The sequence below is a fragment of the Ylistrum balloti genome, unplaced genomic scaffold (assembly GCF_031769215.1).
Source record: "Ylistrum balloti isolate Yb309-2 unplaced genomic scaffold, AGI_CSIRO_Ybal_v1 Utg371198, whole genome shotgun sequence".
In the NCBI taxonomy this organism is placed as follows: Eukaryota; Metazoa; Mollusca; class Bivalvia; order Pectinida; family Pectinidae; genus Ylistrum; species Ylistrum balloti.
Window position 1 is genome coordinate 145547 of NW_026782652.1, and position 24635 is coordinate 170181.

The 24635-nt window shown below is 35.3% G+C and overlaps 3 protein-coding genes across 4 annotated transcripts; 1 reads left to right on the forward strand and 2 right to left on the reverse strand.

Annotated features, from left to right (window-relative positions):
• Window positions 1-352: 352 nt before the first annotated feature.
• On the reverse strand, window positions 353-5779 carry LOC132561403 (putative ankyrin repeat protein RF_0381). Its single transcript, XM_060226128.1, has 4 exons — window positions 5634-5779; window positions 3646-4281; window positions 2630-2930; window positions 353-2263 (listed from the first exon to the last, which is right to left on the reverse strand). The coding sequence occupies exons 2-4, from the start codon at window positions 4243-4245 to the stop codon at window positions 1827-1829; spliced, it is 1338 nt and encodes a 445-aa protein (XP_060082111.1). The 5' UTR covers window positions 4246-4281; window positions 5634-5779; the 3' UTR covers window positions 353-1826.
• LOC132561405 (putative ankyrin repeat protein RF_0381) lies at window positions 5473-10180 on the forward strand. The gene is made up of 4 exons (XM_060226132.1): window positions 5473-6014; window positions 6981-7584; window positions 8078-8387; window positions 9291-10180. The coding sequence occupies exons 2-4, from the start codon at window positions 7054-7056 to the stop codon at window positions 9746-9748; spliced, it is 1299 nt and encodes a 432-aa protein (XP_060082115.1). The 5' UTR covers window positions 5473-6014; window positions 6981-7053; the 3' UTR covers window positions 9749-10180.
• Window positions 10181-11293: 1113 nt separating this feature from the next.
• Window positions 11294-15723, reverse strand: LOC132561404 (ankyrin homolog). 2 transcript variants are annotated; one of them, XM_060226130.1, is made up of 4 exons: window positions 15660-15723; window positions 14608-15231; window positions 13786-14095; window positions 11294-13093 (listed from the first exon to the last, which is right to left on the reverse strand). In XM_060226130.1, the coding sequence occupies exons 2-4, from the start codon at window positions 15166-15168 to the stop codon at window positions 12642-12644; spliced, it is 1323 nt and encodes a 440-aa protein (XP_060082113.1). In that variant the 5' UTR covers window positions 15169-15231; window positions 15660-15723; the 3' UTR covers window positions 11294-12641. The 2 variants fall into 2 exon arrangements, with proteins under 2 accessions (XP_060082113.1, XP_060082114.1); XM_060226131.1 differs by lacking the exon at window positions 15660-15723 and adding an exon at window positions 15379-15430.
• Between the last annotated feature and the right edge of the window lie 8912 nt (window positions 15724-24635).

Sequence of the window (24635 nt, forward strand, 5' to 3'; positions counted from 1 at the left end):
CAATTATACAACATCCATTCTAAATTTGAATGCATTTAGACATGACATGTCTATTTACACCAATAAGGTAGATTCAGTATACTTTTATATCTATGCGAGTTTGTAACAGAGTAAACCTTATCTGGAAGACTGATATCGGTTATGGGGGTATTGCCCTCTGCGTACATTTTAGCACGTTTCTTACAACCTCTAGAACGTGTCGAAACAACTTTAAAGTCATTATTGACAGACATTTTGAAATTGTACAATCATTCTTATAGTCATTAAGGACACATAAGGATGTCACGTGCTTCAATATAAAATAACAGATTTTCAGTCGTCAGTACATTGAAATATTGCAAAACGCTATTAGCAATATTACCATATTACTTTGTATATGTTTTATTTAAAAACGAATCTTACAGGCAAACATTGTTTTCACGTGTGTAAGGAAATAAAGCATTCGATAAAATGTCCTTAATACATTTCTTTGAGCATTTAATGAGGTTCATACAATTATGTTTCCTCATATATAAGTATACAAATTAGACATATATAGTACAGGCCTAACAAAATACAATGAATATCGATAGAATTGTTTGTATTATGTGCTTTCCCACTTGACGTAACAGTGTTAACTTACAACAGATCTTCATCAACGAGTTTTCAATTTTGATATATCTTAATGTTCTGGTTTTTAACTTCAAAAACATGCATTATGGTACTCATTTCTAACTTTGTATGCCCGGGGGTTTCGTTGACCTTGTTCCAATTTGAGAATGTGATATTACTTTTACTTGAATTGACCATGGCGGGTGTCGTCGATTAAGCAGAGGACGCTTACTCTTCCGGGACATCGGATCTTAATCTCCTGGTATTTTTTCTACTTGAATATCCATGTAATCCTTTCCTTTGTTCTTATTCTGTCCTAGATTCATCTAAGTTTGAATTAAGATTATGTTAACATCTCCTCCGTTGTATTAAGTTCTATGAGAAAGGTTCCAAATATGAAACGAAGAAAAAAAGGTACATTTGAAAATAAGAATAATTATGAAGCATTACGATTAAACTTTTGAACAATAGAAAAAATCCATGATCTGCACAATCAGGTTTAGTTGGATGCAGAGAAATATGATGAGAAAATGTTTATATCAAATGAAAATATGTCAGAATTTGACAAGTTTCACAGTAACGGAGACGTTTGAGGATGAACCATTAAATACGAACACATTGGAGATGTTTTATTTACTGGCCTACTATACGTAATGTATGATCCAGAGCTCTTCCGAAAAGACGTTTCTGTAATGTTGACATTGACGGGACTTGATTGGTACATCTTATGCATCAAAATGGAACAAAAGAGATTTATTTTATCCCTCAAATTTTACAGATATATCAATAAGGCAGGCGAGTAGATATCATTCGCTTGTTTTTATTCTATAAAGTGTATATGAGTGTCCTTAAAACAACTGTGGCCATTTATTGATGTCCTCCAGGTGTAAGCGTGATATTTGTTTGTGTCGAGCGCGTGTGTTTTCAGGAGACTGCGTTATGTTAATGTAAACTACCTTGTCATAATTGAGAATTGGGGCCGCCTACTTTATAGTGCCATCACACTGAAACATACTGCCCAAGTCATCCATTACATTATTTTCATTATCTCACGTTAATATATGATTCCACACGTATGATACAAAGAGCGGAACTGCCGATTTGAATAACAATGGAAACGTGTAGTACGCATTATCATATCATGATATGATCGCTACATAATGTAGCGATGCATTTAACGACAACCAGGTAAGATAACTTCATCATGTCTAAAAGACAAAATACTTTATCTGGCATCAAGATGTACAAAGAGATTCTGTGTAGTGTAGAAATGTGTCTGTAGATATCAATGCCTGAAGTCGCAAAGGTAAAGGCAACTGGGTGATTTTCATGTCAATGTTACACTTCAGTGATTTCCAAATCGCAAGCGTTGAGATATGGAAAAGAGTCTTTGGCATACTGATAAGATAAGTGAGATGGGCCAGGATATCTAAATTGTGGAGCAAAGATGGTGGTATATCACCTTCCCTTAAACACTTGAGTTTGTACAGATCACAACCAGCTGTGACAAGCATGTAAAGTATGGTCCATTGTCCAAATTCTATAGCAAGTTTCATGGGGTTAGTTGGTAGTCCCGACGGCCTTAGCTTTTCCTCATTGTGTACGTCACAACCCCAGTTTAGTAGCACCATCACAGAAGAGATATCACCTTTCGATACAGCCATGTGCAACGCTGCAACAAAGAAAATATAAAGCCCCGATTTACTGTTTGAGGACAATAACTGCAAGAAAATACCCCTTTTTAAAAAATCACCACGTAAATCAATAAAGATCTTCAACAAAATTTTCAATATAAAGACACTTTGTACATTTAAACCGTCAATGTCAAATGACAGAAAACATATTGAAACTTTACATAGTACTAATTAATACGCTGTAGCACCCGACCCCATGGCCAATATTAGGATACCTTTAAAAAAGATAAACATTTTTAGCCACAACCTTTTAAATACACTAATATATACATACTTCTCCTCACCAGTTAGGTTGCAATAATAATAATAATAATAATAATAATAATAATAATAATAAAACGTACATGTTTTTCCTGGTCGACATCCCTTTTCCAGGAAGTATTGCACTAAAACCGGACATGCGCATTGGGATGCAATGAACACTGGATTGCAATTGTCTGTAAGGTCAAGGTTCAAGTCCGCCCCAGCCAATAAAAGAATTTGTATGATAGACATTGTTTCGGAGTCGACTTGCTCTTTAGCGCTGACTTGTCCCCATATCAAGTTGGTTAGTGGGGTTCTCCCGTACACGTCCACGGTGTTAGGATCTGATCCTACATTCAAAAGTCTTCTGACAAGGGTGGAACGCTTTCCAACGGCAGCATACTAAATGATATGTAACAGAAACGCACTATATGAACGACATTCGTAAATTTTCAACCAAATGTTTAAGATCACGCCAACTGCTATGAACATTTTTTTCCAACTGTTCCTAAAATATACATATATATCCTCCTGTTAGATATTGATTCAGCATTATTATCAAAATAAAAGATATATCAAAACTTACCCAGTGTCACAAGACACTTTTGACAAATAGCTATCAGAAATAGTCAAAATAATTTCCACTGTGGACTCATACTGTTTTTATTTTTACAGAATATTTCCAATACATTGCTTCCGCTCTATATATTTCAGACTGGCCTGATTAAAAGATCTCTTCATTTCCCCTGTTTGGGCCAACTTAAATTTAAACAGAACAAAAGGCGAGGCATCAAAATATTCTAACTAACATCTCGGCTGTAAAAGTTTTCTTCATTACAACCTTCAATCAAATTCTACGCTACCAACAACAGAAAGTGATATTGTCCAATCTAAATTACTCTTACAGAGTACGTAGTAACGCAACTACGGGTTTATATTCAGAACCTCATTGCAAACTTCGTGAATCCGAGAGATCGTGAATGAATACGATATGTCACTTATCAGAGAAATAAAATCCGGAAATAATGAAACTAGATTATTTGGATCAACGAGTTTCTATCTGTTGTAAATCATGATGATATATATGATGGTTAATAAATTCTATCCGACCCCGTACCTGTAATGCTGTTCTGCTTCCACGAAACGACTTTTTATGGACATCTGCTGAGGCGTTCAACAGACTATCCAGCAGCATGTCTTCATGTTCATACTCTGATGAACATAACATCATTAGAGGTGTTAATCCGAATCTTTCCTGAACATTCGCATCTGCTCCGTAAGATATCAACAATTCTACTAGTTTTACATTCCCGGATTCAATGGCAAAATGTAACGCGGTTCTTCCTTTGTGATCCTGACATCTTACAACGCTCGGATCTCGTTGCAGCAGGAGTTCAGCGATGTTGTGATACTGAAGTGTCATACAGTACATGAGCGGGGTGAGTCCCCATTTATCCGGATGCTTTACCGCGGCACCGCGGTTTATCAATATCCTGGCACAAGTCTCTCGACCCTTCTCACAGCAAAGAGTCAGTGCAGGCTTGGAACTGATAAAAATCATACCGTGAAAAAACACGTGATTGACGTCGGCACCTTCATCAAGTAGACGAGTTAGCGTGTCAGGTTTGTCCTCCGCTATGGCATTGTACATGACAGCAGTGTAGTCGCGATCATCTAGTCGTCTCCGGCGACGCCTGGCAAATATATCCTTTGCCATCAAATTAAAGCGATATCTTTGTCGTTTTCAGTACACCTGTGTCAGAAAACATATCATATCCTTAAGTGTAAAACTAAACAACACAAACGTGGAAAATGAAACCCTCTAAAAGTGCTTTTCATTTTTGTGATTTTTTCGTACTAGCTTTACAAAGATAAGCGTTTTAAGAGCCTTTGTAGCAGATTAAATGGATAGATTTTGCTCTACATATTCGCGAAAGTTAGTTCATAGTCAAATAAAGCAATGTATTCGAGTTAAACATATATCATTGATGGGTCCGCTTATTTCATTAGGGGTGAAGCCGACAATGAGATACTGCTGACCTAACCCGCGATTAATCGACTTTAAAAGTTTTTTAAAAACCAACAAAATTGAATAGCACTTAAGAATTAGAAATCAAACAGAATAAAAAAACATTTGGGTAATACTGTGCACAATTTTACCTTAAAAATAAGATTATTTGGGCTTTAAAATTTCTCGGTAGACCTATATGACATTTCAAACGGATATGCGTCCGCAAAACTATTCGTTACGGATGCATGCTATATATGTATGGCGTTACTTTTCTTCAAATGGCGCCTTTATGAACACTGTTCAGAAACACATCACCTATGAGTAGCGAATTAAAGATGTTGTCTTATATGATAATTACTGTTTCATAGGATTTAAAATATAGAAGTAAAGGCAGCATTTTAATACAAAAATAGAACTCAAATATAATTAAATAAATAAGGACACTAATCCTATTTTTTCTATAACTTTTAATGTTTTGAATGAAAAAAATTATTTTATGCCTTTTGAAAGTTTGATAATTAAGGCATATTTAAGAATACGTGTATCGTTGTTTATTGTAGATTTAATAATTACTTTACTTATACACGAATTAAAAATTAAGATTATGTTGCAAAATACTATCGTTCATCTTATATAGGTAACAATATACTGTATATGATATGTTGAATTACATAACGAGAATACTGACTCATATACATAGTATCGAGGAGATAGCTATACCGTCATATAATTCCGTTTATTGCCCCTTTCTTCCTTGAATGTCTATAATGTATCGTTCGAGGGCTTTATGGAGATCTTCGATTTATTTACCGGTCATTTAGACGTGAAACAATATTACAATTGTATTAGCATGTGATTGGTATTTTAAGTGTGTTTATGTTACTGCGTCAGAGGAATTTGATATACTTGATACCTGCAAGGTATAACTATTCTCATGACCAAGAACAGCTGTAGAAATTGGTATCAGGATGCTTATAAGTAATTTTGAGATTGACAGACCCATTATCAAAACAGTATCACGGATAATTTTAGACGCTGACGAATATGAAGGATGCCCGCTGCAAGCAACAGCATGCAAACAACACTATACTTACGTGACGGACAGAACTACTGGATGGTAGGTGGAGAAGACAAAGATAGTGTGGTAGCTAAATACAGATTCCCTCTAGAACTACACATACGCATCTGTCGAAACGCGTGCAGTGATAGCATTATGATGGAATTAACGCCATCTGCTTTCCCTATGCCTATTTCTGTGTAGTATGGGAAAGCTGTGGAGTGTGATGATTCGGTGTAGATATAGGAAATGAATACACATGAAAACTACTCGCTGTTTTCTGTGATCAACGTGAATGTGCGATTTATAGTTTAACTACGGTTTCCAGCGCACGTGAGAGATATCAGGTGCCATGATTATCGGAGCCTCTCGGTTGTTACTACGTTCAGAGGAAAGCCTGCCACTTCAAAGAGATTAAGTACGTAATGAAATATTATCCTGTAAAGTGTGACAATACTATTATTGTTAACACAGTTGTTTGTGATCTTACAATTTCGAAATGTTACAATATACTGTGTACACGTGCATATGCACGAGTTTGAATGACATGCTGGTTTGTAATGCTTTCTCATACGGTAGCCCGTATGTGCCAATAGATGTTGTCATTGTTATACAATATGTATTGATCGTTTTACAAATTGTGCTATGTTCAACCACCTTGTTATTAAAATGTAGCAAGCACGTGTTTATATTAATTATGTCACAAACCCAATAAAGGAATCGAGGAATGCTTTTATCACATAACGTATCGAAACAAATTCTTAATTAGACTAGTGTGTCTGACACAGGTTACTTTAAGATGTACCTTGCTTACGATCGATTAAGCTAGTATTTTGAAAAAAATACTAAATAAATGGGGGACGTAAGACGAGCTTTCATTCATATAAAATTTATTAACTGAATCTTAAGTTTCATTTTTTATTCTACCGAACCTCTGGCAAGATAAAGTAAAAACAAAATCGTGACCAGTTTCATAAATCTAATATGGATGGAAGCGAATGTAAGATCCTGTTTATCACATAACCCGGACACGTTTGCAAGCATTCGTGAAAGTAACATTATATTTCACTGAAGCAAAATTTGAAATGTCAATATTATAACTCTATCTATTTCTGAATATTGGAAACGATACATGAATGAAAGTAGACCAACAATATTTGGGCATATCTTGTGTTGTGACTCAAATGGAAAAGATAATGCAGAATCCCAAACATTCAAGCAGTCTTCAAGTCAATAAATTTTTTTTTTAAACTCAAAGATGTTTCAACAAGCATTCCTAATTTTCATTTGTTATAAAAACGTGTTTATCTGAGGATTTTGAATGTATGCATTAACCACTCTATACTAGAGCTAACGAACTGACTTACGTATTGGTTTGTTACAGATAAGATATGACGTAAACCTAATACAACCTCTGACGTCACAAGATGTCGGTTTAATATGAAGATGAATCTCGTATGGCGCTTCGACTGTATCATGCGGTAGAAGAAAACAACATGAAGACACTTCGACTGCTTCTCATCAAAGGAGCAGACGTTCATTACAAATATTTCGATGACAAATCACTTCTACACATTTGTTGTGAGAAGGATCGTTTGGAATGTGCTAAACTTTTGATGGAATTCGGAGCAAATATTCAGGCAACAGACGAATGGAACATGACACCCTTAATGTACTGCATGGTTAGGCATTTTTCTGATATTGCAAAAGAATTGTTGTCACGAGATCCGCATGCTGTCAACTCGCAAGACAGATTTGGAAAGTCAGTTATTCATAGCGCTGTAGAATCTGGGTCAGTGGAACTCTTGAATCTTGTGTTAAAATATGGTGCGGACGTCAACCAGACAGACTGGTACGGGATCACGCCACTCATGACCCTTTGCGCAGGTAGTGGAATCAGACATTCCAAGGAAATGTGTCGTGTACTTCTCGATGCAGGTGCAGACGTAGATTTGAAGGACGTCCGAAGCAAAAGAACCGCTTTACAGGTATAAATATCTAGTCACATAATTACATAATTTCCCTGTGGTTTTAACCGCTGTTAAGTATGACCCGGATGTAAGGCGTTTTACACAACGTAACGCACGAAACTTGAGCATGCATGTTCTTTAAAACGAGGAAACATTTCTCGCAGATTTATTTTCGACAATTTCGCCCATTGAAACTATAACGACGACAGAAGCATTACGTTAAAACTGAAAAAATATGTCAATATGCTTTCTGTGTTAATGGGCGAAAACGATTATCTTTACGAGAGGGCGAAATAACCCTCGGCGAACCTTGTATGAATATTGGGGTTTTAATCTTCCCAATGAAAATCTTATCCATTGTGATACTGTTCTTAATTTTCGATGCGGTGAAATATATTTTGATTCTCTTGCAAACTTTCTCAAATTCCCATCTATATAAATTTAAAAACATCTCAATGTTTTACTTTTTCGTATCTTCATAGTTTTTAATGTCATATATTATTTTCTATAGTTTGCAGCGGTTCAGAAGAACAGTGACCTTGTCCAGGTATTGGTCGCCGCCGGCGCCGACCCCAACACTACAGACAACGCAAGCCTGACGCCACTGACCAGTGTCATATTCCAGTTTTATCGGCTCAAGAACTCAAGCTGTGATGTCTGTGATGATCTGATGACAATTGTGATAATATTGACACAGGCCGGAGCAAACCTGAATCTCAACACTCGCGAGAACTCAAATCCGTTGTTTATGGCTGTGACGTTTAAAGTTGAACCCCTTCTAAGGTTTTTCCTCGACTGCGGAGCTAATCCAAATGTCGTATGTAGGTAGCAACTTTCATATCATATCCTTATTTTCTCATTATTTCTAATAACGAGGCAACAAATTATTCGTATTTGTTAATTTTTTAAGGAACACCCCCGGAATCGTCACATACATACCGTCATATAGAAAAAAATGATTTTTTTCAACGCTTCTAACGATGATCTTTTACAGACTCGTTCTGTAGTGAGCTCATCCAAAATTCTCTAAAAATTCTCAAAAAATATCTATGAGTGCAACACTTATGACTTATGAAAGTTGTTGATCGTTCCGAAATGATACATTATAATTCCGGAAGTGACGTGTGCTATCAATATACCGTTACCGTTGTTAGAGAATGGAGTATTAGTCACATATACAGAATAACAAAGATATAAAGTTGAGAAATTCTTTTCCTTCCATACGTTTAATGTATATTGTTTATCGTACATCCCTCCTCAGAATCTTCTTCCATCCAAAAGATCTGGTTCATTAAAGATTCAAATTCATATTTACAAATTTTCTTAAATCGGATTCTCATTTGGCAATATTTGGATCAAAATCCTAACACATGTTCGGAATAATTACGATATGTACACATATACTGTGAAACGCAAATATTTTGGCTTAATAATAAAGTTCATCATAGAAAAAATATGACAATGAACTGATATATTCATCGTTTGATCGGAAAGAATGCTAGTTTGAGTACATTGAACACCAAAGTTCATAACCTGAAGACAAAACTCCTAACTTATTAGCAATAATCCATAGTTTTGTTAAATAGTACTGTTCAGGTCACTCGCATGTGTTAATGTTCCTTCGATGGCTAATGCAAGTGAATTTAGAATTTGAAATATTTCTTTTTTAGACTACTAGAAAAAAAATCTATTCTACGTCAGACGTCTTTTTGTATTTTTTCCAGTTCCAATGGGCGTGACGCCACTGCTGTCGGCAGTGAAGAAAAGGGATGTTGGGTGTGTCCGTGCACTTCTAAACTGGAGAGCGCGTGCGGACATTCGTGGACGTGTGTTTAGAACAGCGCACGTGCATGACCAGTACTGGGTGGATGCTATGGAACTTGCCGTGGACCAAGGATGCTGGGATATTGTGTTAGTTTTGTATTCTGCTGGGTATAACATCAGCAGACTTCCCTATCTCCGAGAGGGCGTACCCGATTCTGAAATTCCTGAGTCTCTGTCACGAGATAAAGACATGCTCAGTTACCTACAGTACTTGGCAAGTAATCCAAGGACTCTCTTTCAATTGGCTACCCTGTGTATGTGGGACAGTGTGAAAAGCAATATACAAGAAAACATTAAACAACTTCCGCTTCCGACCAGAATAAAACAACTCACCTCTCCAGAGTTCGTTCTTGGGTGACTTTTTAAAAATATTTGTTAACATGATGTTTCGTTCGCTTTCCCTATATCCACGTGCTCCGTTCTCATGCAGAATTGAAACTGAGGTGGAATAACACCGAGTTTTAGTTACTGAATCATACACCATTTTGCCAATTTAACCAAAAATTGATTTGATTATTTTAACCTATACCGTCGGATTTACATGTATCATACGGATACCAAAATGTGTCAAGTGACATTTATGATGAGACATAAATGCAACAGAGGCAAAATTGAAGACGACAGCTCATGTTTATGTGTTATACTCTGTCATCATCAAATACCAAACAGTATAAGCAAATTAATTTCCTTGAATGATTTATGCCTATTTTGCTATTTTTGTATTTTATTCCTGTCATTGAAAGACAAATGGTACTTATATATAAAGCATGAAAATGTATATACAAAGCAATCTTGTCTTGTTATTGAAAACATCTTTCGTTCTTTAGCGAATTTCAATTTTAATACATTGACTGGAAAACTTTGTCAAGAAATTTCCTGATATAAAGTTCAACGCTTAAGACCCGAGGCGGTTTTTGTATTAGTTTAATCTTAATAACAAATTGCACAATTTCATATCGGTGTCCGCAGATGATGTACCCGGTAACACTGTGATCTATCTTTCCCATGTTACAATCTGGACAAACAAGAAAATATGACACTCCACACGTTCATATCATACTGTCATCGAATCAACATGTTCATTCCATTTAATGAAAACTTCACGTTGATCAGACAACAACGAGACTGAAGAGGCGGAAGATCAATAATGCGGCCAAAAGGGAGGTGTTTTTTAAGAGGCATTTAAGAATTTTTTAGAAGAGACAAACTTAGATATTGATTGCCTGTACGGATATTGGGATTGAGAAAGCAGATGTCTTACTCCTTGCCTGTCGACATAACGGATTACCTTTTTGTTCTGAAAACAATAAGAAAGTGAATGAAAAAGCAGAAACATTATTATAATTTAGCCCAAATTACGAATTGATAACGTAATTTTAAAGTTATATGACATATAAATATTAGGAAATCAATTACATTAATGGACAAATACGCTTTTTTTTTTTAGATTTTGACTTTTATTTCAATCATTTTGACTATCCTGAGTCGCCTCACACGCTTCAATTTTTGGGAGATGGGCATCACTGACGAGTCGTAGAAGAACTGTATAATGCAGTTTAATTCATTGTTTAGCGGTGTTGTGTCTAATATTACTCTAAATTTGTATGACAATCTGCTATTCACTGGTGTGTCTTTTTGTACAATCCACAGACAATTGTACTAGTTGTGGTATTCATGTATGTGCCGTTCTGTCAAGTTTACTTCAAAGATATCCTTGAAGCGGATGAGAAAAATTAATATTTCCATAACCACAAAATTAAGCGTACATAAAAAAGCAATACCCGTAGTTGAATTGATGAACTCATATTTTTTTCCAATAAACTCCTCAATGTATGTATTCCTTCCTTGCAAAATGATAATATCGCATTTGTTAACAGAAACAAAATAAAAACAAAAACTCGTATCCAAAAGTTTACTTTATTATCATATTTTATTATTAAATGAAATAAAACATGCGTCATGAGAGTCAGATTTCTTGTAAAATGAATCCCGAAAATCAATAATTTCATTTCTTTAAATATCAGTAAAAGTTTCTTACAGACACTTATAACACATAATTATGTGGTATATTATCAATCACAGGTCAATTAGTGCATGGTTTAGCCAAAACTGATGAAACAGCTCATCAAATCCAACACAATAAACAATTAAAGAGACATATTTGATGAAAATGAGTATATTGTTTTATAAGCATAAATGTGTTGTCAAACGTATTGTACGATTCAGGTGAGGGTGCGTCACTTTAATAGAACGAACTGTGCGTTCATAACAAATGTCATTTTGTAATCATATGTCGTTTTGTACTTCAGTTGTATCAAAATAAAGCTGATGTGTAAGTGTGGAGTTTCAAAGTAGAGAACTTATAAAAGCAATCTGTTGAAACCTGTCAGTGATCTTGTCAGTAGCTCTTTAATGATACATCATCTGTATTTGTGTATTCATGTCGAGATATGTCATAAAGGCATAGTTTTCATGGAAACCATGCTGCATTACATATATCGATAACTGGGTTAAAGGTGGTGCAAATTATAGACATTAATACAATGGGTGTTTTTAGGCTCGCAAACTCCAACATGAACTTATCTTCCATTAGCTTTCATGTTTGTTCCGTTGTTGTATGATCTTGTGTTCTCATTCGAGATGTCATTGATGAAGCAGAAGACGCTTACTCTTCCTAAATGCCTGGTCTTATTCTCCTTGTGCGTCTTCAGAAGTTTCCGTATAAATCTTTCTTTTGTTCATATTTTGCCCTAGGTTTATTGAATATAAGTTTGGATTATGATTGTGTTGACATGTTAGTATTTTCTTGTTCTTTTTTAAATCATATTTTTTTTCATATATCAATATTGTTTGATTATAAACTCTTGTATAAACACATTAACTCTCCTCTACCTGAATTTTATATGTATTGTCACAATGATGTTCAAACAATAGCATACACACAAACTTTATGATGTATTTTTATGTTTAAATTTCACGTACATTCCATAGTCAAACTACGACCACTTATGTCAAACAATACATATTTTTTCTGAACACGTAAGGCGACCACTAGCACTGTGTTTGAGTGTTTGAAAAACTAGTGAGACTGAGGAAGGCAACTCCTGGTGATGATAAAATATCAACTAGTGCTGTTAGAAAACCATGGTTTATCTCTCTTCTCCCCAATCATCATCGCCCTATTTCCTCAGACTGGTATGTACACAGTGACAATTGGTTTGAAAAGTCGTATCCATGTTATGAGTTATTCTTCAACCAATAACAAAATCAGGATTCATCAGTTGTTTTATCGTCTTTGGAAGAGGGAGATCAGAAATCTTTTCTCTAAAATTTCTGTCCAAAATTCGCCACAAAGACAATACCGTCAAATGAAAGAGTGGTTTTGGTGAGCTTGCGAGAAACAACAACCAGCTCATCATTTCAGTATTCCCTAAAAGCGATTCAGGAAGTTCTGAGTCCATGGCACCTTCGTGAAGATAAGGCAATCTACTGATGTTGTAGCCAGCTGAATACAGGAGCGGGACAATGTCCCAGCATCCTAAGTCCACTGCTAGTTCCATTGGGTCCACCCAATACTGGGTGTCCGCTGTCCGGTACACTCTTCCACGGATGTCCGTCCGGGCGTTCCACTGTAGTAAGGCACGGACACATCCTGCATCTCCCTTTTTAACAGCTACCAATAATGACGTCACATCCAGCGGAACTAGAAGAAGAAACATACACGAAGGCCGTAAACGTATGTATTGTCGCGATAGCAGGACTAAGAAAGATCTTACCACAATATGTATGGTGCTCTGGATAGCACGTTGTACAGAACTATTAATATTCAAGAATACAGCTACAAGGCACCTTGCGTAACAAAACATTTTTGAAATTTGCACGGAAAGATATAAAGAAATTTTGTTGCTAATATTAAATAACAAGTCCACTTGATTTAATATATTTTGACCATAAAGTCTAGTATGGTTTCAAAAGATTAGGGTTGATGAAAATTATCAGGAAGTTTTAAGATCGTCATAGTGATCTAATTAAGAAATAACATATTTCTTTTTTGCGATATGAAGCTGAACGAGTTTGATGCCCCTTAGTTTGCCAGCTGGTTCCGTTTGTTATGTACCTTGTTCTCATTTGAAAATAACATTACTTACTTGGATTAAAATTTACACGGCGAGTATCTTCGATGAAGCAAAATACGGTTACTCTTCCGGAACACCTAATCTTATTCTCTTGATTTTTTCTTTTTTCATATTTTGCCACAAGTAATGTTTTATGTAAGTTTGAATTATGAATAAGTTGACAAGTTGGTATTTCTTTTTTTAAAGACAAACCAGAAAATCCTTCAAGATAGAGGTCGATAGATCATTGAAAAGGAGACCCAAAGTCGGCTATACTTACATCTGATATTAGGGTCAGCGCCACAATCCATAAAGAAACGGATTAAAGCCTCTACTCTGTACGCTGCTGCCATACACACTGGGTTCGCATTTTCGCGATGATTCATGTTGAGATCAGCTCCAGATTGTGTTAGCATGATGACGATGGTCATGAGGTCATCATCTACGTCACAGCTGGCGTTCTGAAGGCGGAAGGACTGGAATATGAGGTTAGTGAGAGGAGTTCGGGAGGCCGTGTCTTGGGTATTTGGGTCTGCCCCCGCTTGAAGTAACACTTCCACGAGAGATGGTAGCTTATTGAAGGCGGCAAACTGCAAAAACAGGACAACACTTCATGTTTTAGAGACAGTTCTAACTGATTGGATTGTGATATATATTCACTTCATGAAAGACTTAGCTGCTCTTATCTTACTAAATAAAGAAATATATCTATAAAGTTCAGTGCTCATGAAGCATAACTTATCTAGAAGACTTTTTTCACAAATAACACCAAACAAAAACTTGAAGTCACACTCACCAGATGATGATATTAAAACGTGTAATTATGGGAGTAACATTTTAAAAAGAATCTTGAACTTTCTGTAAATAATTAACATTTTCCAATGAGCAATGCATATTCTTACCGATATTGAAATACTCCAAGTGAAAATCGTGATCACTAGTATTATAATATTCTATCATAGGCATTAAATGGAATATATTTTATCAAACATATGATACGCTTAGGAACAAAGATGGAAAAATTTTACATACAAGGATATATTTATAAATTAAACGTATACTTTTACTTATCCATCTATAGGTACGATATAAGGAACCTTACCTGTAAAGCTGTTCTTCGGCTTCTCAGATCCTTCAAATTAACGTCTGCACCGGCTTCTAAAAGCATTTCACATAGCGCCACACTATTACTGATTCCAGGTCGCGAGCACACTGACATCAGAGGTGTAATTCCAAACCAGTCGGTTTGATCGGCTGAGGCGCCATAAGACAACAAAAGACTCAAGAGTTCCAGTGAACCAGATTCAACTGCACTGTGAATTGAAGCCTTGCCAAATCTGTCTTGTGATTGGACAGCGGCGGGATCACGTGACAAGAGTTCTTCAGCGATGTCATTTAACTGACGAACCATACAGTACATAAGCGGTGTCATATTCCATTCGTCCTGAGCTTGGACGTTGGCGCCATATTCTATCAAAATCTTTGCGCATTCCAGTCGATCTTTTTCACAGCAAATGTGCAACAAGGATTTTTCTCCAAAATATTTGTAATGAACGTCAGCTCCAGATTTAAGAAGTTGTGTAAGCTCGCCTCGTTCGTCCTCTTCAAGCGCATGATATAACCTTAGGGCGACATCGGACGGATTGCTGGGATCACTTGACATTGTGTAAAGAAAGGTCCATGTCAGGATATCAACATCACTTTTAAATTCTTCAACTTTAATTTCCTAAAAAAATGAAGATCGAGAAAATCGAAAAGTGGGATAGCATCAAATGGAACTATGGGACACGTTAATATCAGTGACACCAGTATCTTTATCCTAGTAAAACGCTCGAAATGACTTGAAATACAATTATATAAGTCTTTAGCTTACTAAAATGCTCTTTAACTCAACAAAGGAGTACGACCAACAATCTGCGCAGTTTCTTCTTCACACTAGAAACAATTCGGTGTACCAAACATTGCATACACACGTGTAGGTGTTATTCAGTCATGGACATCTAAAAATAGAACGTCTAAGCAGACACAATATTGTTTTAAAAACTGATTCAATAGTTACTGGTTTATCCGGAACAGTAACAGATTGGCATATTCGATAGATAACAAATCGATATAGACATTTTAATAGGTTTAAGTAATACTGTATATACTTACCGTTAGCCGTACTCCAGTGTAGATTCTATAAATATAACATACACGTACGTTTTGTTCACACACTAGCACGCGCTATAGGACTGCCATATTTACTCGACAAAACAAAACAACAACAAGACAGGGTATTATTGGCACTAAGTATCATGTATTTACTCAACGTAACGTTCATCGTATTTATTGTACATAAAAAAAACAAAAACGTACATCATACTTATTATATGTGCAACGTAATTGCTGTACACAAAAACGAAAAGGGACGTCATACTTACTGTTGATATACCGTATTTACTCTACACATACGTCATACTTACTGTTTATATACCGTAATTACTGTACACAAACACATACGTCATACTTACTGTTGATATACCGTATTTACTCTACACACACACATACGTCATACTAACTGTTGATATACCGTATTTACTGTACACAAACACATACGTCATACTTACTGTTGATATACCGTATTTACTGTACACATACGTCATACTTACTGTTGATATACCGTATTTACTGTACACAAACACATACGTCATACTTACTGTTGATATACCGTATTTACTGTACACAAACACATACGTCATACTTACTGTTGATATACCGTATTTACTGTACACATACGTCATACTTACTGTTGATATACCGTATTTACTGTACACAAACACATACGTCATACTAACTGTTGATATACCGTATTTACTTTACATAATCACATACGTCATACTTACTGTTGATATACCGTATTTACTGTACACAAACACACATACGTCATACTTACTGTTTATATACCGTATTTACTGTACAGATATACCGTATTTACTGTACACAAACATATATGTCATACTTACTGTTGATATACCGTATTTACTGTACACAACACATACGTCATACTTACTGTTGATATACCGTATTTACTGTACACAAACACATACGTCATACTTTCTGTTGATATACCGTATTTACTGTACACAAACACATACGTCATACTTACTGTTGATATACCATATTTACTGTACACACACACATACGTCATACTGACTGTTGATATACCGTATTTACTGTACACACACACATACGTCATACTTACTGTTGATATACCGTATTTACTGTACACATACGCCATACTTACTGTTGATATACCGTATTTACTGTACATAATCACATACGTCATACTTACTGTTGATATACCGTAATTACTGTACACAAACACATACGTCATACTTACTGTTGATATACCGTATTTACTCTACACACACACATACGTCATACTTACTGTTGATATACCGTATTTACTGTACACACACACATACGTCATACTTACTGTTGATATACCGTATTTATTTTACATAATCACATACGTCATACTTACTGTTGATATACCATATTTACTGTACACAAACACACATACGTCATACTAACTGTTGATATACCGTATTTACTTTACATAATCACATACGTCATACTTACTGTTGATATACCGTATTTACTGTACACAACACATACGTCATACTTACTGTTGATATACCGTATTTACTGTACACAAACACACATACGTCATACTAACTGTTGATATACCGTATTTACTTTACATAATCACATACGTCATACTTACTGTTATATATTATGAATCAATCTTTTATGATTACGCTTACGATTGGCATGTCTAGTAAAATGCTTTGCCAATCTGGCGCTTAACAATTCACAAGGATACAGATGTATGCTTTGGCCATCTTAACACATTTTAACAGTAATTGGATATGCGTAAAATCATAATTAGGATTAGAGGAACTCGAGTGCCAATTGCAGGGCGTTCACTTCCCTACATCCAAGCAACGAAATAGACAGTCAATCTAGCCTTATATTTTCATGACCATTTTAAATTTTCATAACCATTTTATATTTTCATAACCATTTTATATTTTCATAACCATTTTAAATTTTCATAACTATTTTATATTTTCATAATCATTTCGAAAATCCAGTTAACTGGATGCTCTATCCTTTGACCCTGCAGTAAATCTAATGCAACTTGTTACGTTGTTGAATTTATTGTAAATGTGTACACACATACGTAACAGCTGACAATTAGCTTTATTTGTCACTAGAGTTCAAAATTATTGTTCCAAATGCGATGAACTTATGATAAATATAGATACACTAAAACCGGGCAATTATAACATTTCGGTTTCATTTACAATGAATAGGAAATGTTAATTTTACAGTGAATACTTTCCGGAAATCCTTTTTTAGATTGGGTTTATTATTACACAGCAGTGACAACACCACGAGTTTGTGATTGGGTCAAACCTCAAGCGAGACCCTTTAGCTTTTTAGAACTGAAAACATTGACAAACAAAGACTTTAACGTATCTGAAGACTTCAACAATGTGATGAGAAAGCTGACACGAAAGCTGGTGGGAGTTAGTGTTTGGGGAGTTTCCATTCACTGACGCAGGGCGCCGGTCCGATCGAAGCGTGATAAATAAATGGGACACACGCCATTCTCTGCACTCGATACATCGGTCAAGCCTGGACAAATTATGACATGTGAAATTCTGAGGATATGTGATATTTATCTGACCACTTACAGACATCATTTAGTATCGTGTTAATGGAATCTCGACAAACAAAACAGATCCCATTTCGCATTAAATCTGAAACCATACTTACTATTAACACGCGAAAGTTATCGAGTATTTGATAATCTTATTTTGGGCGTGGTGATAATTACAGTAATGTCAATGTTAGTTTGATCATGTGTTTTTAACCTTCCTGAATTATGCTGATATTTTTTCAATGAAATACAAAGCAGCTGTTTTCTCGTAAACAAATGGACACTACAAATGTACGGCAAGAATAATTAAAGATGCATCCTTTGGTATTTTTTTATATAAATTACAGCACCCACTTCTTTAATAAAAAATAAAATGATGCAATTATATGTTATATGTTATCTACCACACCACTGTTATATGTTATCTACCACACCACTGTTATATGTTATCTACCACACCACTGTTATATGATATCTACCACACCACTGTTATATGTTATCAACCACACCACTGTTATATGTTATCTACCACGATAATCTTAAGCTATCTACCAAATAACAATGAAATGAACCTTGTGTCATGTGGACGCATTTGTTATCACTAAAAAACATCAGGTCGGGATTTTTCTTTACTGCAGAATTTAGTCAGTTGACCAATCTTAATGGAGTTATCTCCCTTTGCTAAACTTTGTCTTAGCTGTTGTTGGTCATTTTCTAAAGGGATGTATACATACATACATACAGACATAAAAATATTGATAAATGTCTACCTTTGTCCAATTATGTTTTATTACATATATATGTATTTGTATATGAAATATAATCACCGATATAAAACCTGTTTCATTGAAGTCGTACACAGGATATTTCTGTCAATGGTGAAGTTTTATTCAAACATATGACATAAAGTCTATGTCCGAATATGATATGCAATGCAGTGATATTTACCGGAACTTTAGCCATATAAGTGTTTAATTTCTATGGGTAAGATAATTTGTTATCGTCTTGACTTACACTATTTTTTATAAATATGGGCTGGTGGTTTCGAACGTCTTTGATTACTACCAAATGATGTAGTAAGATTGAGCTTACTTTCAAAGGTTCAAAATAAGTCGATACCCCAGTAACCAGAAGCTTTAGCTCAGGAAATCAGGGATGTTTGAAGAAAACACGATATCATCTTTATGCAATGCAAAAAAGTATATAGGCAAAATATATTACACCGATCACAACCCTTGATCATTACAAATAGCAGCAGCCACGGTTATAGACACCGCGCACCTGTTAATTGAATTTTATCGGTTGAGATGTTAAAATGATTAGTGCAAGCGATTAATCACACACTCTTAAAACGTATCCTGTTTTGTCTCCGTTTGTTTTGTCTTCAACTTTTTACCTTTTTAACCTGTCTAAATAAGACTTGTGATAAACAGTATTTCAAGTTTGTCGTCTGGTTCCATTTGATTTGAGATTTTATGAAATACGCCCCGAGGTTTTAATTCAAAAACGGAAAACAGAAGGACATACTTCTTTTTTTTTTTTTTTTTATAAATTTCCAACCTATACCTACATGTAAAATATTATTATGCTAATGCTGGTGCCTGGAGGTAATAAAAAAGCATGGGAAAAGAGAGGAATTTACGCCTCACTCCAATATAACGTCTTTGTTGTGCTGTCGTAGCTGGGGTTACATCTTTACAATCAATCTATTTAATTCATTGGCATAGCCCTGTGCTTGACATTAAATCCCGTCTGGAAATGTGTAAAACATTCTCCATGAATAGTCAAATAATACTCGAATTACATTTGTTGATAAAAAAATATTTTTCACAAAATAACGCAAGCCGTGTTTACTTCAGCTTGGATCGCGAACAGGTTCTGAATAGAATAAGATATGAGGGAAGCTATGTAACGGAAACGTATTTAAAATTAAAGTTTATTTACGAATTCCATAGCTATATTACACAATATGAAACCCTTTGAAATTTAAAAGGGTGATTTATTTAAATAAAACTGAATGGAATAGCTGACCAACTTATAATCGGTAAAAGCTCGTTGGATATTTTCCGTTTTCTGTAACTGACCAAACGAAATGTTTTGGTTAACATTTGTTTAGCACATGTAAGTGCAATATCTAGTTTATACAAATATACATATAAGGATACCATACATCGGAGATAAGGTAAACGACGGATCCTTTTCCAACGTCATCACACTTAAATATCATAAGTTTGATATGGTAGCACTTAATCCCTTTCTCTCTGATTATACCAACAAATAGTCCTTAAAATTTGAAACAAGCATTAGTAATTCTGTAGAGATCAAACAATTGTATTTCGGAGTTTTGATTTAATATATTTTCAATAGACGCTTTATTGGTAAAGGTATGTAACAGGAACAATTCAAAACATTGCCTCACGCAGCAGGACTTGCATTCAACAAACATTCTCCACGCTGTCACCAATCAGTTCTACAGCTATTATGATATAACACATCTACCACACATATTCATGTTCGCTCACTTTATATAAACCTATTTTCATTTCACTTTTTTTTTAAATTTTAGAATTCAAAATAAATATATATGAAATACATTTCACAAATTCTTAGCGACGTGATCATCTTTCTCCATCAATACACAGGTGCATTCCGGTTTTTTTGTTTCGTAAGGGAAAAATGATGAATCAGTATTTTCCTGGGTAGGAAAAAGGAAGTTTATACGCACAATGACTCTAATCCAAATGAGGCTCCACATAATTTATCTATGTGACAAATTGATAACGTCATCAATCTCTACGCACATTTCATGAAGCATTCATGGTGGTGCAATCGTACTCTACAGCATGTTGCATTTCTTAGGTATTTCGTGAGAGAAAATAGTAAAATATGGGTCTATATCGTGAACAGGGGCATATCTCTATATAAACTTGTATTTCATTTCTCTTAACATAGCATTAGTAGTAACAACAATCAAGTGATTGAAAATGGATATGGAATCAAGTTTTACAACATATATAAATCCATCTCCAGTTAGAGAAAACACAATAAAAATTAAGGACATAGACTACAATAATATGTAAGGAGAGAAAAACCAGTAATACTCCTCGGGTATCGTCTATAGGAGTAGAGGAGAGAGAAAGGGGATGGCACATCTATACCATAATACAAATCTGTACTTTATTCACGGTGAATGACAGACCCGGACATGCGTGTATTGGGGGAAAAAAAAAGAAAATTATGCGTACATGAAAAAATAATACATTTTCATCGTTTGATAACTCTTCATTGCCGAATAAGAATAATTAAGTTGATATTGGGTGATTTATTGCCGCAAAGTCATGTACACGGATTTGACGGAAAAGACTGTAATGTATAATGTTCATTAGTCTTTATCTAAGGACTATCAACGATATTTTTACAGTATTCGCAGAAAACAAGAGTTACACTTAGTTCAGTCAGAGACGTATATATCGCATGTGTTATATACGTCTCTGGTTCAGATTATAAAATGTCGAGCTTTTGTTTGCGACTTTGTACAGTGAGATGAACAACTGGATAGTTTGTATTGTTACCAATATAGTCACTGGTAGTTGTGGAGAAGGATGAGTCAGATGATAAGGGATCTGGATTTACCTCGACGTCACCAGATAATGTCAAATGCCACTGAATTAATGGACCGTGTAAGTTTATGTAACACGATAAGGCTCAATCCCCGAACACCAACTCTGCCAACTTTAAAGAAAGGTGTTTATATAGGGAATCCTTTGAAGCTAAAGTTATAGTCTGTTTCAACTAAGAATGTCAACTTATTTTGTAAACAGGATACTTACATATCAATTATGAAATGAAGTTTCTATTTGTTTTACATGATTGTAACACAATTTTTAGCATATAAAAGTATTGCAAAATAGCTATTAAATATTAATATTCAATGTTAATATTCATTATTTAATTATTATCATCATGTAAGATTATGTTTAATTAATAAATAAAATTGATATACTGATGTCAGCAATTAAATTGAATTCATATTTATACAAGTAATAGTTAAACAATATGTACATTTTAGCACAAAAATAAACTATTATTTAAAATAAACAGTAAACCCCTAAATGATGCTGAATTAGCAATGACTCGTTTATCTATGACAATACATGATCACTTATCTAGATATTATGTCCTTTTGCAACCTTTGATAGTCAAGTACTTGATAAGTCTCTACTAGAAAACACAAAACACTCTATCCAAGATGGAGAAGATCGGATGCTGAATCAGCTTAGGTCATCAGGTCGATCATCCCAGTCTGATAACAGTCCTTCAAGGTGGCGTATTTCTTCTTCAGGGGTTGAATGGTACCATGATGCCTTCAATCTGTACATGGATGCTGTAAATCTGGTGAAACATAGTTGGACAGGTGTAGAATGTGCCATCACAGTAGAATGTGTTAGATGGGAAAGGTTCTCTGATGTAGCGAATGCGATCATCCTGTTGTTCTGTTCACCGTCGTCAAAGAGGAGAAATGGTTCGCCTGTAGATGTTTCTGTCCATCTTCTATCCAAGGTGATGTCGGCTAAAGCCTTTGGTAGTGGAGGAGTCTGCTTGCCTCGAGCACGGTGGAGATAGACAGTAGACGATTTGGCTGTGTAGAATGTTGGCAGTCGCTGGACCACGGCTTTGGAAGTGTCATCCCAGTCCTCCTCAGAGATGGACGAAATGGGTTGGACAGATTCTACGCATTTGTTGGTGATCTGGTTCAAGATCTGTATGGCTACAACATTGGCTGGGCCTGAGGCGTGGTTGTGTATTTGTCTACTGTCGAGAGAGATGCTGAACAGCCTGTGGTCGAACATCCCCAGAATGTCCTGTTGCCGTTTCTTCGAATCTGTCTGTAGATGAATCCATTATGCGAAAGGTTCTGTCTGCCTCTTCTGTTGGCAATGAACTTAACGTTGATCCATGTATCAATCCACACAGATAATAATATCCCTCAAATTAAACACTTTAGCACTAAGCTGAAAAGTGCAAGATTAAGTAATATATATGACAAAAGTTATGATAATTTACACTTAACTGAAAAAGTACAAGATTAACTAATATATGTGTGACAAAAAATAAGTAATAAAGCAATGAGGAATTGATGCTTCAAAGTGCAGACTGAAATATGATAATTTTCCAAAATGTACTGGGCTTTTACACATTTCCCATTGAACAGCTTGGGATTGGAACAGTTTTGACACATATATTTTATTCCTTTATTTTACAGTTATTAACCGTTTTCTGAACAGTTATCAGACCTTGATTATCTGATTTACCTGTACAAGTTACCTGTACAACAATTCTGCACCAGACTATAACTCACTATCATCACAACTGACCTCCTATGTAAACATGTTGTCCTATGCACAGTTGGTGTTCAGGGAAAACCCCAATGATACTATACTACTATAACTATAACTTGAGGCTTGTACACAATTGTTAAATACCCAAGGTCGAACTTGGAAAAAAAATCTGTCTGCACGAAACGGTGTTTTAACAAGATAGGTATACTGAGCAACTAAGGGTTAATTTAACTAAATGAAAAATATCTACACTCACACACACACCATAGCACGCACACATATTCAGCGGGCATTAGCACGCGTCTGGAAACATTTAGAGTAATAATAATAACACTTATTGAAATTATTAATTTTGAAAACACGCAGAAAAAACCTCTGACCGACTTCACGGTAACATATAGTCACCGCGTACGATATGGAACACACAAAATATCACGTTCGTGAATAAATGGTGTGGTTACATATACAGCTTATGCCCGAAGTCACACCTGATCATACATGCGCCCACCCACACAAACCACTCATATACCGCATACTTACTATTCTTATGCGGACTGTTGCAGCACACGTAAAGACGGACAGACAGACGTACTCTCGTTTAAGGAACTGACTTGCCAGAACTGACTCACCCATGTAAAATTCCTTTTTTTTACTTACTATTTTAATATTGCATAGGTTATCTTACATCTTCATCAATTATGTCAACAACTTTAGCAGTGTCGGGTTTAATCTCAAATTTATTCACTAAGATAAATTCACGCTCTGCTATGTTCATCAACAAACGCTAGACACCAAATTAATTATTTATTCCACACAATTCCTGTTTTTAATATTTTGTAAAATCATTTTTTTAACCGACGTTCTATCTCGAGACCTACACGTATATTGGAATAACGAACTATTAACTTGTTTGTCGTTTTTACAACTTGAAAGATCCGAGCATAGATCTGGATGAGATCCGCCTCTTACAATCATGCAATGATTAAAGCAGGCACAATTCTAAATCCCAAGAAAAAACGAAAATGCTACTTAAGATATGTATATCTATTTACACTTGATGGCTTACAATTAAAAATGGAA

Bases quoted from the DNA above. Each gene is read 5' to 3' on its own strand.
- LOC132561403 (XM_060226128.1), bottom strand. From the start codon at position 4,245: ATGGCAAAGGATATATTTGCCAGGCGTCGCCGGAGACGACTAGATGAT. The intron at 2,931-3,645 runs GTACGGGGTCGG...CATATCATTTAG, and splicing joins GAAGCAGAACAGCATTACAG to TATGCTGCCGTTGGAAAGCG. The intron at 2,264-2,629 runs GTACGTTTTATT...TCTTTGTTGCAG, and splicing joins ATGTCGACCAGGAAAAACAT to CGTTGCACATGGCTGTATCG.
- LOC132561404 (XM_060226130.1), bottom strand. From the start codon at position 15,168: ATGTCAAGTGATCCCAGCAATCCGTCCGATGTCGCCCTAAGGTTATAT. The intron at 14,096-14,607 runs GTAAGGTTCCTT...CTGTTTTTGCAG, and splicing joins GCCGAAGAACAGCTTTACAG to TTTGCCGCCTTCAATAAGCT. The intron at 13,094-13,785 runs GTAAGTATAGCC...TTCTTCTTCTAG, and splicing joins CGCTGACCCTAATATCAGAT to TTCCGCTGGATGTGACGTCA.
- LOC132561405 (XM_060226132.1), top strand. From the start codon at position 7,054: ATGGCGCTTCGACTGTATCATGCGGTAGAAGAAAACAACATGAAGACA. The intron at 7,585-8,077 runs GTATAAATATCT...TATTTTCTATAG, and splicing joins GCAAAAGAACCGCTTTACAG to TTTGCAGCGGTTCAGAAGAA. The intron at 8,388-9,290 runs GTAGGTAGCAAC...TATTTTTTCCAG, and splicing joins AGCTAATCCAAATGTCGTAT to TTCCAATGGGCGTGACGCCA.